This window comes from Neovison vison, chromosome X (assembly GCF_020171115.1).
Source record: "Neovison vison isolate M4711 chromosome X, ASM_NN_V1, whole genome shotgun sequence".
NCBI classification, from domain to species: Eukaryota; Metazoa; Chordata; class Mammalia; order Carnivora; family Mustelidae; genus Neogale; species Neogale vison.
The window spans coordinates 119,976,270-119,992,196 of record NC_058105.1 but is presented as its reverse complement, the minus strand read 5'-3'; the positions used below and the strand labels follow the sequence as shown (position 1 = coordinate 119,992,196).

The 15,927-nt window shown below is 41.4% G+C and overlaps 2 protein-coding genes across 3 annotated transcripts in view; both read right to left on the bottom strand.

The window, feature by feature from the left end:
* ACE2 (angiotensin converting enzyme 2) overlaps window positions 1–15,927 on the bottom strand; it is a 70,392-nt gene that overhangs the window by 50,892 nt on the left and 3,573 nt on the right. The gene's annotated exons all lie outside the window — the stretch shown is intronic.
* Window positions 10,265–15,927, bottom strand: part of CLTRN (collectrin, amino acid transport regulator) — a 34,233-nt gene continuing 28,570 nt past the window's right edge. For both annotated transcript variants that reach the window (XM_044236019.1, XM_044236020.1), the window contains one exon: window positions 10,265–11,127. In XM_044236019.1, coding sequence (XP_044091954.1) covers window positions 10,971–11,127 — 157 coding nt within the window. In that variant the 3' untranslated portion in view covers window positions 10,265–10,970. The remainder of the gene's footprint in view (window positions 11,128–15,927) is intronic.

Below are 15,927 nucleotides of genomic sequence, written 5' to 3'. Positions count from 1 at the left end.
GGCCCCCCACTGAGCAGAGAGCCCAATGCGGGACCCTGAGATCATGACCCGAGCCGAAGGCAGAGGCTTTAACCCACTGAGCCACCCAGGCACCCAGGACTGGGGTTTAATAGGCGCCGTAGTCCCTCTTCCATTACCTCTCTAACAGCCTGATCCAATGGGTTCTCTGCTTGGCGGGGAGCATGCTTCTCTCTCTCCTGCTCCCCCTACTTGTGATCTCTCTCTCTCTCTTTCTCTCTCTGTCAAATCAATAAATAAAATCTAAAAAAAATAGAATGTAATAAAATTTCCAGTTTTGAAAAGCATCTAATCTGTGTAAGGTTCGGATTTCTCTTTATGCCACTGCCCATGGTACTGTATTTGGCTTGGACAAAGAATAATCCTGGCAACCACCCAGCATGTTATTCAGTAATGGGGTTTCAGGCACCCCCGTCCCAATTCTTGTCCTCCATTGAATACACAACTTGGTACTTCCAAGTTATTCCCGGAAGAGGAGCTGATGACAGAGTACATTTTAAATGAACATAAATAAAAAGTAGAACAACATAATTAAAATAGGGAAACAAAAAGAATCAGTTGCTATAAAGCCTCCAACAACATATGAACATTTAAAAATGTTATATGGCTTTGGGAAATATATTCAAATTCATTTAGCCTCCATGTCTTCTTTTGTTAGGTAGGATTACTAATACTTGCTATTGGGTGAATAAGAAAAAGCACTAAAAATTAGTTAACAAAATGAATCCTGTGAATAAAACATTTATATTCTTTTTAAAAAGTGATATTGAAAAACCTCAATTTGTGTTCACTAAGAAAAGAAAGATTTACTTAGGGAAAATATTTCACTGCGTGGATAAATATTCATTTCCACACTGACCAAATCTTAGAAGTAAGATAACCCAGCTACCTGGAAGACACACAGATCTGGCAGGGAGGTGGTGAAAGGGAATACATAGATATGTGAGGCATCTATTGGGATTCTCAACACAAAGAGAGAACGAACTATGAAACTCTGAGAAAAACTGCCAAGGACACTGGTTTCTAGCCCCTACAACACCCTTGATTCCCCCAAAGGGCTCCAGTATTATCTTTGCTGAGGTTTCATCAATAGCATTTTATTTGCCAATGTACTGGAAAGGGGTATGTCAAAGCACTAGAGTTGAAACTAACCCGAGAGGATTTCTGCAATCTCTGTACTACTGAAATGAACCTTGGTATTCCCCTTTATAGCTAAGCAGATGATAATCTAGCAAGTAAATACTATAATATAACATGAGCCTCGGTCAGCCTTGGAATGATGGCAGATTCTAACACCGGCAAACCTCTGTCACTTTTGAGCAAGTAGATTGCAGTTTTTACGTTCATTGATTTAAATTCTCTTTAGTTCTTCAAAGAGCATGTTAGATTACCTGGAATTGTGCTACAGAAAACCTAAAAAGCTTATCATGTGAATGAATTGTTCCACTGCTGGCCTGTGGCCCTGTTCTCCCAGGGACCTTTGAGTCCTTGCTTTTAACAGCCCCACGTAATGAAAAAATTGGATGAGTGACTCATAGCCATATACCTGGCAGACAGATCACAGGCACCAATCCTCAATGTAAAAGAGTCTAAGTATCATTAGAATTTGACCAGATGCACAAAGTTCTACCATATTGACTAGTTAATTCAACAAAACAGCTTGTTCATCCGGTGAGATAGAATTTTTTTTTTTTTACTGAATTGATTGGGAGGACAGTTGATTCAATAAATGTCAACTAGTTCAATGACAGTCATAGACTAAAAGAATAAAAAGAAATAATCATTTAAAAATGGGACGGGGCGGCGGGCACCTGGGTGGCTCAGTGGGTTAAGCCTCTGCCTTCGGCTCAGGCCATGATCCCAGTGTCCTGGGATGGAGTCCCGCATCGGGCTCTCTGCTCAGCAGGGAGCCTGCTTCCTCCTGACTCTCTGCCTGCCTCTCTGCCTACTTGTGATCTCTCTCTCTCTCTGTGTGTCAAATAAATAAATAAAATCTTTTAAAAAAAAAGTCAATATATACTTTGTAGGTTATATGTATTATATACTGCCTCCTTAAAATAAACTGAACTAGAAAATGAAAATTTTACTAAGAAAATCGTAAGGGAAAATACATAAATAGTACTATACTGCAAAAAATCCACATATAAATGCAATGGACAATTCATCTATATTCCTACCAGCTGTCTCCCTACCGAATCTATGTGTGGTTGTGTCTTTCCAGATAGGTAGGTTATCTATTTCTGAGATTCAGCCATTGTAGATATAAATATATATTTATATAGTAAAATATTTCCCTTAAGCAAACCCTTTTATTCCTCTTTATGGCTTCAAGTTGAGTAGTCTCAATATTAATTTTAAGAAATAAAAAATTTCACCCACAGAGCACATATTCTTTATTAATTTTGCTATTCTAATTATTTATTAAATTCTGTTCTATCAATAACCTTTTGGGAAGATAGGGCAAGTATTAGTTCCTTTTTAAAACTACTCTCTTTAGGGCGCCTGGGTGGCTCAGTGGGTTAAAACTTCTGCCTTCGGCTCAGGTCATGATCCCAGGGTCCTGGACTCGAGCCCCACATCAGGCTCTCTGCTCAACAGGGAACCTCCTTCTCCCTCTCTCTCTGCCTACCTCTCTGCCTACTTGTGATCTCTGTCTAATAAATAAATAAAATTTTTTAAAAATTACTCTCTTTACACTAAATGGAGACAACTTATTTCATGGGATTTCCTTCTCGCCACTTTTATGAATCCCTGCATACCGGGGACCACACAATTAGTTAATGGTGGTGTGAGGATTGGAACCCAGACCGCACCGGTAATACAGTGCCTATACCATGCATTAATCTACTCCCATTGAGATCTGGGGCAGCATCTCATCACCAAACACTTGAATATTTCTGCATTCAATATTCTTAAATACAATAAATAAAGATCATGAAGAGCATTGTATCTGTTCAGCTCAGAGTTGCTGCCAAATGGTTTTCAGAGGGTTTTGGATTTGGGAGTTAGAATGGTCAAAGAGAGAGGAGGAGGAGGAAAACAAGACCCATATCACAGAAAAGTCAAGAACAAAGACTGTGTCAAAGAGGAGGGCAGGGTGCCCTATATTGTAAAATGATTCCAAGAAATTCAGGAGGGTGAGGACAAGGAAGCTGTGACTTTAACAACGAGAAATTCACTAGTGACTTTGAGGAAGCAGTTTCCTCCAGACTGCAGATGCCACACTGCAAAGAGTTAGGAAGCAAGTGGACGGTGGTGATGCCAAGATGGTGAATATAGACCTAATTTTTTAAAAAGATTTTATTTATTGGGCGCCTGGGTGGCTCAGTGGGTTAAGCCGCTGCCTTCGGCTCAGGTCATGATCCCAGGATCCTGGGATCGAGTCCCGCATCGGGCTCTCTGCTCAGCAGGGAGCCTGCTTCCCTCTCTCTCTCTCTGCCTGCCTCTCCGACTACTTGTGATTTCTCTCTGTCAAATAAATAAATAAAATCTTTAAAAAAAAAAAAAAGATTTTATTTATTTATTTATTTGACAGACAGAGATCACAAGCAAGCAGACAGGCAGCCAGAGAGAGAGAGAAGAGGAAGCAGGCTTCCCACTGAGCAGAAGCCTTAACCTACTGAGCCACTCCAGTGCCCCTATAGACCTAATTTTGAATGAGCCAGGATCAATATCCTTTAAAGGTCTCCAGAGTATCTTTGAATTCCTTGTACTAGACTAGTTCCATGTGCTTTCTTGTTCTTCCATTAAAACCTGTTTTTCGGGGCGCCTGGGTGGCTCAGCAGGTTAAAGCCTCTGCCTTTGGCTCAGGTCATGACCCCAGGGTCCTGGGATGGAGCCCCGCATCGGGCTCTCTGCTCAGTGGGGATCCTGCTTCCCCTTCTCTCTCTGCCTGCCTCTCTGCCTACTTGTGATCTCTGTCTGTCAAATAAATCAATAAAATCTTTAAAACCTGTTTTTCTTCAAGCACTGACAAAATATGGTTAAAGCTAGTTCTTATTAAATCTTCTGTTTTCATTAAATTACTGGCATTATAAGTTTGCCTTCTAATATTTTATATCATAAATGTGTACTACTTAAGCTATATTATGGGTTAGTATGTTCCTATGAGCTGGCCTGAGGGCTGTTTTACCACACATGACACATACTTACATGGGGATCATCTTTCCTAAAGTCCAAGGAACTGGCTAGCAAACTAATAGCTTGAGCCATAGGAAAACTGCCATTTTTGTAAATCAAAAATGATTGCATAGAAGAAATTTTATCTGATTCAACCTTATAAGTTTTCAAATGCAACTATCATAGAAACTGAACGTTGCCACAATAATTCATTGTTCACTAATTATGATGGGCTATGAATTAAGGGTTTAGGATGACAAATGGGAATCCAGGGAGTGGCTAAGACATTAGTCTTAGGGGTGCCTGGGTGGCTCAGTGGGTTAAGCCTCTGCCTTTGGCTCAGGTCATGGTCTCCTGGCTCAGGTCATAGTCTCAGGGTCCTGGGATTGAGCCCCGCATCGGGCTCTCTGCTCAGCAGGGAGCCTGCCTCCCCACTCTCTCTCTGCCTGCCTCTCTGCCTACTTGTGATCTCTCTCTCCCTGTCAAATAAACAAATAAAATCTTTTTTAAAAGGAAAATTAGCCTTAATTGAACTTTTGCTAAATTTTGCATATAAGGGACACTTGTTCACTGTACCAAGACACCTACCTGACAGTGGCACTTCTAGCTTGCCTGTCCATGGTGGGTAGTATTCCCCTTTGTTCTATGCCATGCCCAGGAGCTCATGATCCACCTTTTCCAGTGGTCTTCATTATGACCTAGCCCTGTTGTTCTGGGAACCTCCTTTCAGATTGGGTCAAAAGACATCCAACACTTGGGAGAAAAAAAAAACTAGGATCACTCTCTGGGTCTGAATAAATGTTTCCCTTCATCCAATACCCCACACCCATAATATTATTATATAATCACTAATTTTCAAAAAAAAAATGTAAGTGACATCAAAGAGTAACTCTGGAAAAATTGTATCTAGGGACACAGTTTTCATTTTGTTACTGGAAAAATTCTCCCCTACTGCCCAGTACACTGGCACCAACCATTTGTAGCCTGCTATTGCCCCCACTGTGCTATAATAAAAAAGAAACTAATGCTATGCTACGATGGTTCTTATTCTGTATGAATAACTGATATAAAATTTTTCTCAAACAATGCTATAAAAATGAAGAGCAAAATAATTCAATAAATAACAACCAGAAACCATTCATTCATTCATTCAACCCCAAATTCCCTGAAATATAATGGTATTCTTTTTTTTTTTTTAAAGATTTTATTTACTTGACAGAGATCACAAGTAGGCAGAGAGGCAGGCAGAGAGCGAGAGAGAGAGAGAAGAGGAAGCAGGCTCCTTCCTGAGTGGAAAGCCCGATGCAGGGCTTGATTCCACACTCCTGAGATCATGACCTGAGCCGAAGGCAGAGGCTTTAACCCACTGAGCAACCCAGGTGCCCCAATAGAATGGTATTCTTAATAATAGGCTTAATCTTGCAATAAATAATGAATGGGTCCCTTCTAAAATATTCTTCTTTTGTTTACAGTTCCTGAACTAGCATGGTATTTTACAGAAAGTGGACATGGATAAGTTCTTGAGGCAGAAAGGAAGGAGCGAAACAAAGATAGCAAGAAAGAAAGGGGAAAATCTTCCTAGCATTTGCTTATGTAATCAAGTTAACTAGACATGCAATATTTTTTATGAAGAAAAATAGGATGTAAAGTGGGAAATAAAATATTATCTTACAGGGTCCCATGAATTTGAAAAAAGGACTGGGAATTTGGGATTTTTTACTCTTTTTGGTTCTTAACCTGTGTTCTCTACTATTCTTTGTTCCTTATCCAGGAATGATAAATGTGTGTATTTCACTTAATGATGTTCATATCTGGAATCTGAGCAAGGATCTTTTGAAATGCAGGAACTCGCTGCATTCATTTTTTTAAAAATATTTATTTGAGAGAGAAAGAGAAAGCATGAACTGGGGCGGGGCAGAGGGAGAGAGAGGACCCCAAGCCGACTCCACGCTGAGCAGAGCATAAGAAGGAGCTTGATCCCAGGACCCCGAGATCATGACCCAAACTGAAACCAAGAGTTGGCCATTCAACTGACTGAGCCACTCAGGCACCCCCGCATTCTTTAATATAGTGATGTTTGGGGGCTCCTGGGTAGATCAGTCGGTTGTGTCTGACTCTTGGTTTCAGTATGGGTCATGGGATCGAGCCCCACCTCGGGCTCCACGCTTAGTGGGGAGTCTGTCTGTCCCTCTCCCTCTGCTCCTCCCCCAACTCATAGTCTCTCTCTCTCAAATAAATCAATCTTTAAAAAATAATATAGTGGGCGCCTGGGTGGCTCAGTGGGTTAAGCCGCTGCCTTCGGCTCAGGTCATGATCTCAGGGTCCTGGGATCGAGTCCCGCATCGGGCTCTCTGCTCTGCAGGGAGCCTGCTTCCTCCTCTCTCTCTCTCTGCCTGCCTCTCTGGCTACTTGTAATCTCTCTCTGTCAAATAAATAAATAAAATCTTTAAAAAAATATATATATATAGTGATGCTTGTAGTAGTTAGTCCTTGTGGAAAACATGGAAGGTGAAACTACACCAAAAAAAAAAAAAATACAAAAGTTACACACATTTACATTTCTTCTATGAAACAAATCCAGATATAACCAGATATAACCATCCCATCTAATTTTTTCTTAAATGTTTTTCAGACATTTCTGTTTTTCCAGTTTCATCACAGTTTTTATTAAGGACTTGGAGAGTGGAATGACAGCTATATTTCCACTTACTTTACACCATTTTATTTCCAGTACATATCACCTCAAATGTGCTCCCTTGTGACACATTATGGGATCATTAAATTAAAAATGAAAGGTGTGGTTGATGACTGACTGCTCTCTAATCACCCAGAGTGTTTGTCAAAGGCAGTAGGCAGAAGGCATAAAACCCCACTTTGCTGTTATATTGACTGTCAAGTTTATAGCACATTTCTGCTAGCACAGAAAACATCCCCAATAAGGATACCTACTGGAGTAGACCTTTGCAAGTGGAATCAGTGCCCTCAGCATTAGGATAAACAGTGAAGACAATGATCTAGTGATCAGATTGGTTCATCCCATGTTTTCAAAATAAGAAGCCTATCTGGGATCAGTGTTTCTCCACCTGTTGTCTCCCCATTATTGTGACTTTTTAGACATCTTTTCCTAATAGCTCATCCAGAAAATGTTGATACCATAGATACACTTTTTATCTGTTTATGTATTGTGGTCCTTTGGAGGAGTATAAGCCATTGTGACATCTAAACTTTTTTCCTCCCCAGTAAGAACGATTTCCACCATCTTGAGAATGCAAGTCTTGGATTATGCTTGCTAGTACACACTAAATTCTGATGATGTCTCACCGATTCTATATGCAAAGCTACCCTATTCCGGAGTACACAACTCAAGAAAACATAAGCTAGAAAATTGTTCTTTAGCAAATCATCTATTGCCAATAGAGAGAATAAATCTCCTTCTTCTCCTAAAAATGAGGAAGCCCTACTAATATTAAAGAACACATGGTTCCCAAGTTAAAATGGTGTCCAAATCAAAAATCTCATACCCACAATTTCAAACTCTTCCATGTACAGGGAGAGGGACAGACTTTGCTCTCAGAAAGGATAAGACTATGAGCTTGCAACAGCTACCATCTCATTTACTTATTTATCAGCACACATTTATTGAGCTCTATAGACTTTCAGCTCTGTGAGGGCGGGGACTGTGTTTGATTTTGATCACCCTTGTAGAATAAAGGACAGAAAGGAGAGAGGAAGGAAGAAGACAAGGTGCTATGCTTCGTGACTTGAACACTGCCTCCAAGAAAATTCTATTTAGTGTGAAGATACAGAGATATAAAAAACAAATGTAGTAAAATATTATAATTTTCATTAAAAAGATACCTAGCTATGGTGAGGTTACAAAGTAGTGGTTAATTCTATCTTGTTATAGGTCGAGGGAAGTGAAGTAGGTTATGAGAATGTTCAGGAAGACAGTGTACTAGGAATCCTCTTGCCTGTATGGTCTCTTTCCTCCATAAAAACACATTTAAAATATAACGTAACTCTGGCACAGCAAGATGAGTATAATTATCTGGGCAGTCTAAGAACACATAGCTGGGAGTTCCAGCAAAGACCTCCAGCAGGGGCAAGATGTATAAGTGAGAGAAAGGCTAAGGACGAGCTGAAAAAGTGGCTGAGACAGAGAATAGCGTAGAGAGGACAGCTTGTTCGATGGCCTGCACGTGAGAGAAAGGTGGAGGTCAAACTACAGCAGGTCCTGCCTGTGTTTTAAAAAAGTCTGGCTTTATCCTAAAGATAATAAACCACCATTTAAAAGCATATATGTGGCTATGTAGGGCACCTGGGTGGCTCAGTGGGTTAAGCCTCTGCCTTCAGCTCAGGTCATGATCCCGGGGTCCTGGGATCGAGTTCCACATCAGGCTCTCCCTGCTCTTTGGGGAGGCTGCTTCTCCCTCTCCCTGCCACTCCTCCTGCTTGTGCTCTCTTTCTCAAATAAGTAAATAAATAAACTCTTAAAAAACAAAAAAGCATCTATGCTAGGAACCAACAGGAACAAGTTTATATTTTGGATATTTATTTAGGCTACATTACAGCCAATGGACTGGAGAGGGAATGGTGGATATTCTGGGGGTCTGCCAGGTCCCCTCTTCCAGTTCCATGCACCCATCCCCAGCTTCTGGAAACATGGCTTTTGAAGGCTCACAGCTGATTCCTTTGATGGGAGCTGCCCTCAGCAACAGGGGAACTACCTTTGCCAAGAGCAGACACTCCCCCGAGAGCACCCCGGCCCTGACGGCTCATGTGGAGATACAAAGGCTCAGCCACCTTATCTCAGTCAGGGACAACCTCAGCTCCTAAGCTTCTTGAAGGACTGGCTGAAGCCTCTGTTGTAATCATGCCGTTGGTCCCGTCTCCCTCTGCCTAATCCTACTCTGTTAGTTTCCTAGAGCAGCGTAACACCTTCCTGCAAACTCAGTGGCTTAAAAAACACACATTTATCATCTCACAGTGTCCATGGGTCAGGAGTCTGGGCGCATCCCAACTGGGTCCTCTCCTCAGGTTGCAATCAAAGCGCTGACCAGACTGTATTCTCATCTGGAGACAGTCTGGGGAAAAATCCACTTCTGAACTCACTTTAGTGGTTGACAGAGTTCATTTCCCTGTGGTTGAAGGACTGAGGACCCCCACTTCTGGCTGGCTGTTGTTCAGAGGCTGTCTTCAGTGCTGAGAGGCCACCAACAATTCCTAGAGGCTGCTCACATTCTCTTCCACGTAGGCTTTTCCGACATGGCCATTTACTTAATCAAGCCAGCAAGCAGAGTCTCTAGAACAAGTCTGCTGGCAAACAGACTCAGACGTAATACAAAGTAATTGCAGGAGTAACATCTCTTCATCTTTGCTGTATTCCATGCAGAAGCAAGTCCCAGGTGCCATCCTCACTCCCAGAGAGGGGTTATGTAAAGGCGTGCACACTGGGAGATGGCAGACATCTTGGAATCTATTTGCCACACCCGCCTTCCTCACTTCTTACAAGTGTATCTCTTCAGAGCACGCCCCAGTGAACCTTCTGCCTGCAACTACCTATCTTGGGGTCTGTGTCTGGGGAGCAACACTGCGGCAGGAAAGGGAGTTAGTAACTGTTGCTGTAACATCAACTATGGCTGAAAGCAGTAGGAGACTGAGCAGCGAAGTTTCTTTTTATTCATAAATGTATAATTTATTATTACAGATTAGAATAGCCATGGCCTATCTGGAAATAAAATGAAGTCTACAAACTACAAGATGTCTTTTTTTTAAAAAATGATACACTTCTTTTTTTTTTAAAGATTTTATTTATTTATTTGACAGACAGAGATCACAAGTAGGCAGAGAGGCAGACAGACAGAGAGAGGAGGAAGCAGGCTCCTTGCTGAGCAGAGAGCCCGATGCGGGGCTCGATCCCAGGACCCTGGGATCATGACCTGAGCCGAAGGCAGAGGCTTTAACCCACTGAGCCACCCAGGTGCCCCTACAAGATTTCTTCAAGCAAGGATACACACAACAAAAATAATTCAATTCTAGGGTTGCGGAACAGATTACACAAAACTAATAAAAATTAGGCTTCCTAATTTCCACAGTATGAAAATAAATCTCAGACCACAATCAGTCGCATAATTAAAAAGAGATGATTAGCGCTTTATTAAATTCACAGAGGTTGTTGTTTTACAAATTGCAGAAATAGTCAACCAACAGGGCTGACTTACCAGAGAATGATAGAGAATAAGTATTGGTATGGTCATAGGATGAAATTCCACCTTGGATACTGTCACTCCCATTGTCATCATTCATAACCCAATCATATTTTATTCTTCCTTAGTTAGTCATATACAGAGTGATATGAACAATATTCAAAAAGGATCCATCTTCAAAGATTTTTATACCATATTATGGGTATTCTCCACTGGAAAAATCTCCCTCCGTAGGTCTTCACACACACACATACACACACACACACACACACACACACACACATATATATATATACATCTGTATATATATGTAGTGGCCTGACTTTATTTCCAGCAATGTTCAACACTAATGCACCTTTAAACCAATAAGTAAAGGCACCACGTGGCTATACGTATACATTGTGTTGTCAGAGAAATGCTTGAGAATATTTTGAGTAGTCAACAGCTTAGGATTCCAGTGGTCTTCATGGGTATAAACGACAGCCTTTCACTTTCATGCACATGCAGAATTTCTTAGGAAAGAAGAATGGTGAAATAAAATAGATGATCTGTCCTTGATAATTTATAAAGCTCAGCAGTGGCACAGAAACAAGTGTTGAGTTTCCTGGGGAAGCAAAAGAGGAGCCTTCAGAGGGGGGTGAGCCGCTCATCCTCTGTCATGAAGACATCGTTAATGTGCCCTCCCTTTGTGTCCAAAGGATCGCAGGGGATGCCATTCTCAATTGTGATCATGTTTTCACACTTGTCTTCAGTGTCATCCACTTCGGATGGTCCTTTGCTCTTCCTAAATGCACATAAAAAGAATGATTGGGGTCTAGAAGCAGAAAGCCTGGTCTTCTGCGCAAACATGGAGAGCAAGAGAGGAAACTTAGAATGATGAAATAATTGAGGAGATGCCATATTTTCCAAATAAGTTGCAAAGATGATAAAGACCTAATGGGGTGAAAAGCTGATGTAAGATAAGAAGTCTGCATGGATGATATATATACATATATATGTATATCCGAACAAGTGGTTTCACTTGAAATACTAAAATAAATATATATGAACATGTATATGAGTGAATATATACATGTATATGAATGAAAGTATTTGTGTACACACATACACACCAATACACATTCACTAACACATACTGCATGAAGGAATGTGAAGAAAACGTATGGCAAATTGGCAAGTAAACGTATTTAGCTCTAGGAGAACAACTTAACTAAAATTGAATTTTAAAAAAGCATGAAATTTCTCTCACACGATTTGAGAAATAGTCTGCAAATGTTGAGTGAAAATCAAATTGAAATGAGGTATCAGGAAGCAAACTCACATTCCTTTGTAGAAAAGAAGCAAGCATTATAAACTGCAGGTATCAGCCTGGCTCTACTTACTACAAAATAGTTGTCTTCATTAGTAAGTTGGGTTTTTGGAACTCAGAACACATTTTACTAATTACATTACACCTTATAGCTAAAACTGCAGGTCATTCAAAAAAAAAAAAAACCCACGAAAAACAAAAACAAAAACCCTCTATACGACAGTATAAATCTTTGAGTTCCACATTCTCAGATTCTTTGTAGACTCTGCTATCCCCACCCTTAATAAAAGGAGTGTGAAACTCTGCAGCTTTGAATTCAATGGGTCTTCCTGTCTTTTGTGAAAGACGGAGTCACTGAGTCAATTATGCTAAATAAGAGATTAAGGTTGTGGCATCATGGAGGCATGGTTTTGGGCATAAGGCTCCCAGACTTGCTAGAGATTCTTTTGTCCCAGGAACCTGTGGAGACTTCGGAGAGGCAGACCTGAATGGATCACACCGCTGGAATGGGGGGCACTGCTGTGGTGACCAGGATGGACTCCCACCACTGTGGAAGTCCCTTGAACCTTGGTGAGTCTCTGGTGAGTGAAGAGGTGGTTAAGATGCCCCAGAGATGACTGAGGTAGAGTTTCCTATTAGTCCTGCATGAGAGTCCATTTTAATGTGCTTTAGAGAATACGGTGGGAGGAAGGGAGAGGAAAGAAAGACCTCTTAGTTACCCAGGAATGACAGCTATTTTTTTTTAAAGATTTTATTTATCTATTTGACAGAGAGAGATCACAAGTAGGCAGAGAGGCAGGCAGAGAGAGAGAGAGAGAGAGGAGGAAGCAGGCTCCCTGATGAGCAGAGAGCCCGACGCGGGACTCGATCTCGGGATCCCGAGACCATGACCTGAGCCGAAGGCAGCGGCTTAACCCACTGAGCCACCCAGGCGCCCCGTGACAGCTATTATAGACAGAGTAACAGAAATAGAAAATCACCACTATAATAATAATTGATTCTAATGAGGCTCATAATGGATACTCAACCATTGAATAAGAGGTGATTTGGTAACAGGGTATTCAATTGGCATTCTATAACCATCAATCCTATCACTTCCATTCACAGTACCCAACACTCACTGAATAACTATGTTTTGACTGACTACTCTGTGTTCAAATAGACACAGTCCTTGTCCTAAAGTGAAAAGAAAGGACTTAATAATGGGGGAAAACTCCAAATTTCACTCATCCTCCCTCCCATATTTTATGGATTATAAAAAGAAGTGATGATTCAGAAGGGATGAAGCCCCAGTAACAAATGCGTATTTATAAATTATCATCAAAAAATGTCTTGATCGGTGTGCCTGGGTGGCTCAGTGGGTTGAAGCCTCTGCCTTTGGTTCAGGCCATGATCCCAGGGTCCTGTGATCGATAGAGCCCCGCATCAGGTTCTCTGCTCAGCAGGGAGCCTGCTTCTCCCCTCCCCTCTCTCTGCCTGCCTGTCTGCCTACTTGTGATCTCTGTATGTCAAATAAAGAAAAATATTTTTTAAAAAATGTCTAGTTCGTGCAATTTTCCCCACACTCACTCCTCACTGGGCTTGGAGGGAATAAGAATTCTCCATAACAATAAACAGATTTTAAACAGTCAACTCTTACTCTAAAATTTGCGTATGTAAGTATGAAATTCACATCACAAAAATCTTAGTGGATGGAGCATTCTACAGGAGGTGGCAATGCAATGGGAGTCTTTGAAATAGACATGGCCAGCGTCTGTCAGTTCCCTCAGTTAAGAAAGTGCTTTTATCGAGTTAGATGAAAAATCACAGGGAGCTGGACACTTGCAGATCACCACAAGGAATCTCGCCTTCCACTCCCCGCCATAAAGGGGAACTAATCCATTAGGCCTCACAAAGGAATGGCGAAGAACTAAAAAGAAAGATGTAAACAGACAAGGACAAGTTCATCTTCTTGAGGAGAAGGATTTCTCAACCAAAAAGATTCTGGGCAAAAAGGCTATGGAAATGTATCTAATGGAGCTGTGCCGGTGGCGAATGCGGTACACATTGTGCTTCTGTGACCTTGGATCCAGTCGTTCAGCGTCTTGGCCTTGCCCGGCTTCACAAACTGCAGTGTCAGGACTGCGCTGGCGGGACACGATAAGCAGCTACCGGTTATCTAACAGCAATGCAGGGCTTTGTCACGTTTCATAGTACATACGGTAATAAACGGGTTCACTGCCTCTGCATTGCTCTTACTAACAATAATAAAACTTAACTATGTTTCTGGACCATTCTGATTTGATGTTCTGCTAAAAACATGAATTCCTTTTCCTGAAAAATAAAATCGAGTGCTGACTTCCACTGTTCTTGCAGTGTACGGTGGTTCAGGAAGAAGACTGTTTTTAAAAAGTAACTAAAAGACCTGAAACTAGTTCTTAAAAACCTTGAGGGTGGATACTTCTCATAAATCTAGAGACAAGAGGGGCAAATGAAGGGACCAAAAAAAATGCCGGGTGACCCTTGGAGCTAAGGGGTGTGGAGGAGCAGGGTTAGGGTTAAGGTTTGCTCATGATAAAGTAGTGGTGGAGTGCCTGGGTGGCTCAGTCATTAGGCGTCGGCCTTCGGCTCAGGCCATGATCCCCGGGATCCTGGGATAGAGCCCCGTATCGGGCTCCCTTCAGGGAGCCTGCTTCTCCCTCTCTGTTGCTTGTTCTCGTTCTCTCTCTCTCTCTCTCTCTCTCTCCAATAAATAAATAAATAAAATCTTTTAAAAAAATAAAGTAGTGGTAGCTGAAAGCACAAAGAATATTTCTGTCTCCCCTCAAACAAGATAGGACTAAAGAGCCAAGGCCCAAGAATAGCCAGAAAAACAACAAAGGAGAGACAAATATGATTTTGAAACAGAACAGAATTAATTATTGGGGAATTAGAACCATCCTCATAATCAGTATGGATGATTCCTGGCCAAAATGTCAATGTTACTGGAAAGATTTCAGTGGGCATTGCAGTCCAGTCAGACTGATGGCCTTTGGGATCCAGACTACCTGGTTTTATTTTATTTTATTTTATTTAAGATTTTATTTGTTTATCTGACAGACAGAGACCACAAGTAGGCAGAGAGGCAGGCAGAGAGAGAGAGAGGAGAAAGCAGGCTCCCCGCTGAGCAGAGAGCCCGATGTGGGGCTCAATCCCAGGACCTTGGGATCATGTCCTGAGCCGAAGGCGGAGACTTCAACCCACTGAGCCAGGCGCCCCCAGACTACCTGGTTTTAAAGACGCTTACTACGAACCTTCTGACCATGTAACCATAGGCAGGTTGCTTCATGTCGCCATGTGGTAGTGATAATACTAATTAATATCTATTTCATGACAGAAACCAGACTAAGTGCTTTGTGTACATCACCTCATTTAATTCCGATTGCAGTATTATAAAGATTTTATTATTTTCTCTGTTTTTTAAGACATTATTTATTTGAGAGAGAGAGCACAGAGGGAGAGTGAGGAGGAGAAACAGACTCCTTGCTGAGCAGAGAGCCCGTGGAGGCTTCATCCAGAGACCCTGAGATCACGACCTAAGCCGAAAGCAGAGGCTTAACCAACTGAGCCACCCACATGCCCCTTATTATCCCTGTTTTTCAAATGAAGGAGCTACGACTCAACTATATAAAGCAGCTTATGTTTGAGAAAGGAACAGGACTGGTGAAAGCAGCGCACCTAGAACTCTACTTAATCTCCCCAGGCTTCACTCAAAACACACATTGGATTCCTACTGAGTATGTGCATTTAAGAACAGCAAAGAAAACAATTATTACCTCTAACATTTCTGATTTTACTTATACATCTATTTTTCAGACTACTGACTTAAAACTTTTTAAGAATGTGAAATTTCAGTATATTGAAAATATTGGCTGAGCCCCATCCCCTTGTGTGAAAGGCAGTATTTTTAGAAATCTAAATGCATGTCTGTTTACTACTGCCCTTATGGGAATAGAAATATAACCAGAAATAAACCAAGTGAATCTACGAATGACTCTGCTCTACTGGGAGCATTAGCTAGGGTTATGTCCTGAGTCCTTAATCTGGCGTTGTTACCAAGTGAGACTATAATCTCCTTGTAGGCAGGAACCATCCACATTATCTGTGTATGTATCATCCCTGATAAATACTAGAGCTCCCATCACAGAATGGATCGCCAATAAGGGAATAAGATATTTTTTACTTCTTTGGGCCTTGGCTTCTGGAAGAGATGAATTTAGAGCACTTTCCAGTGTACAAAGCACTTGTGTGTATTCT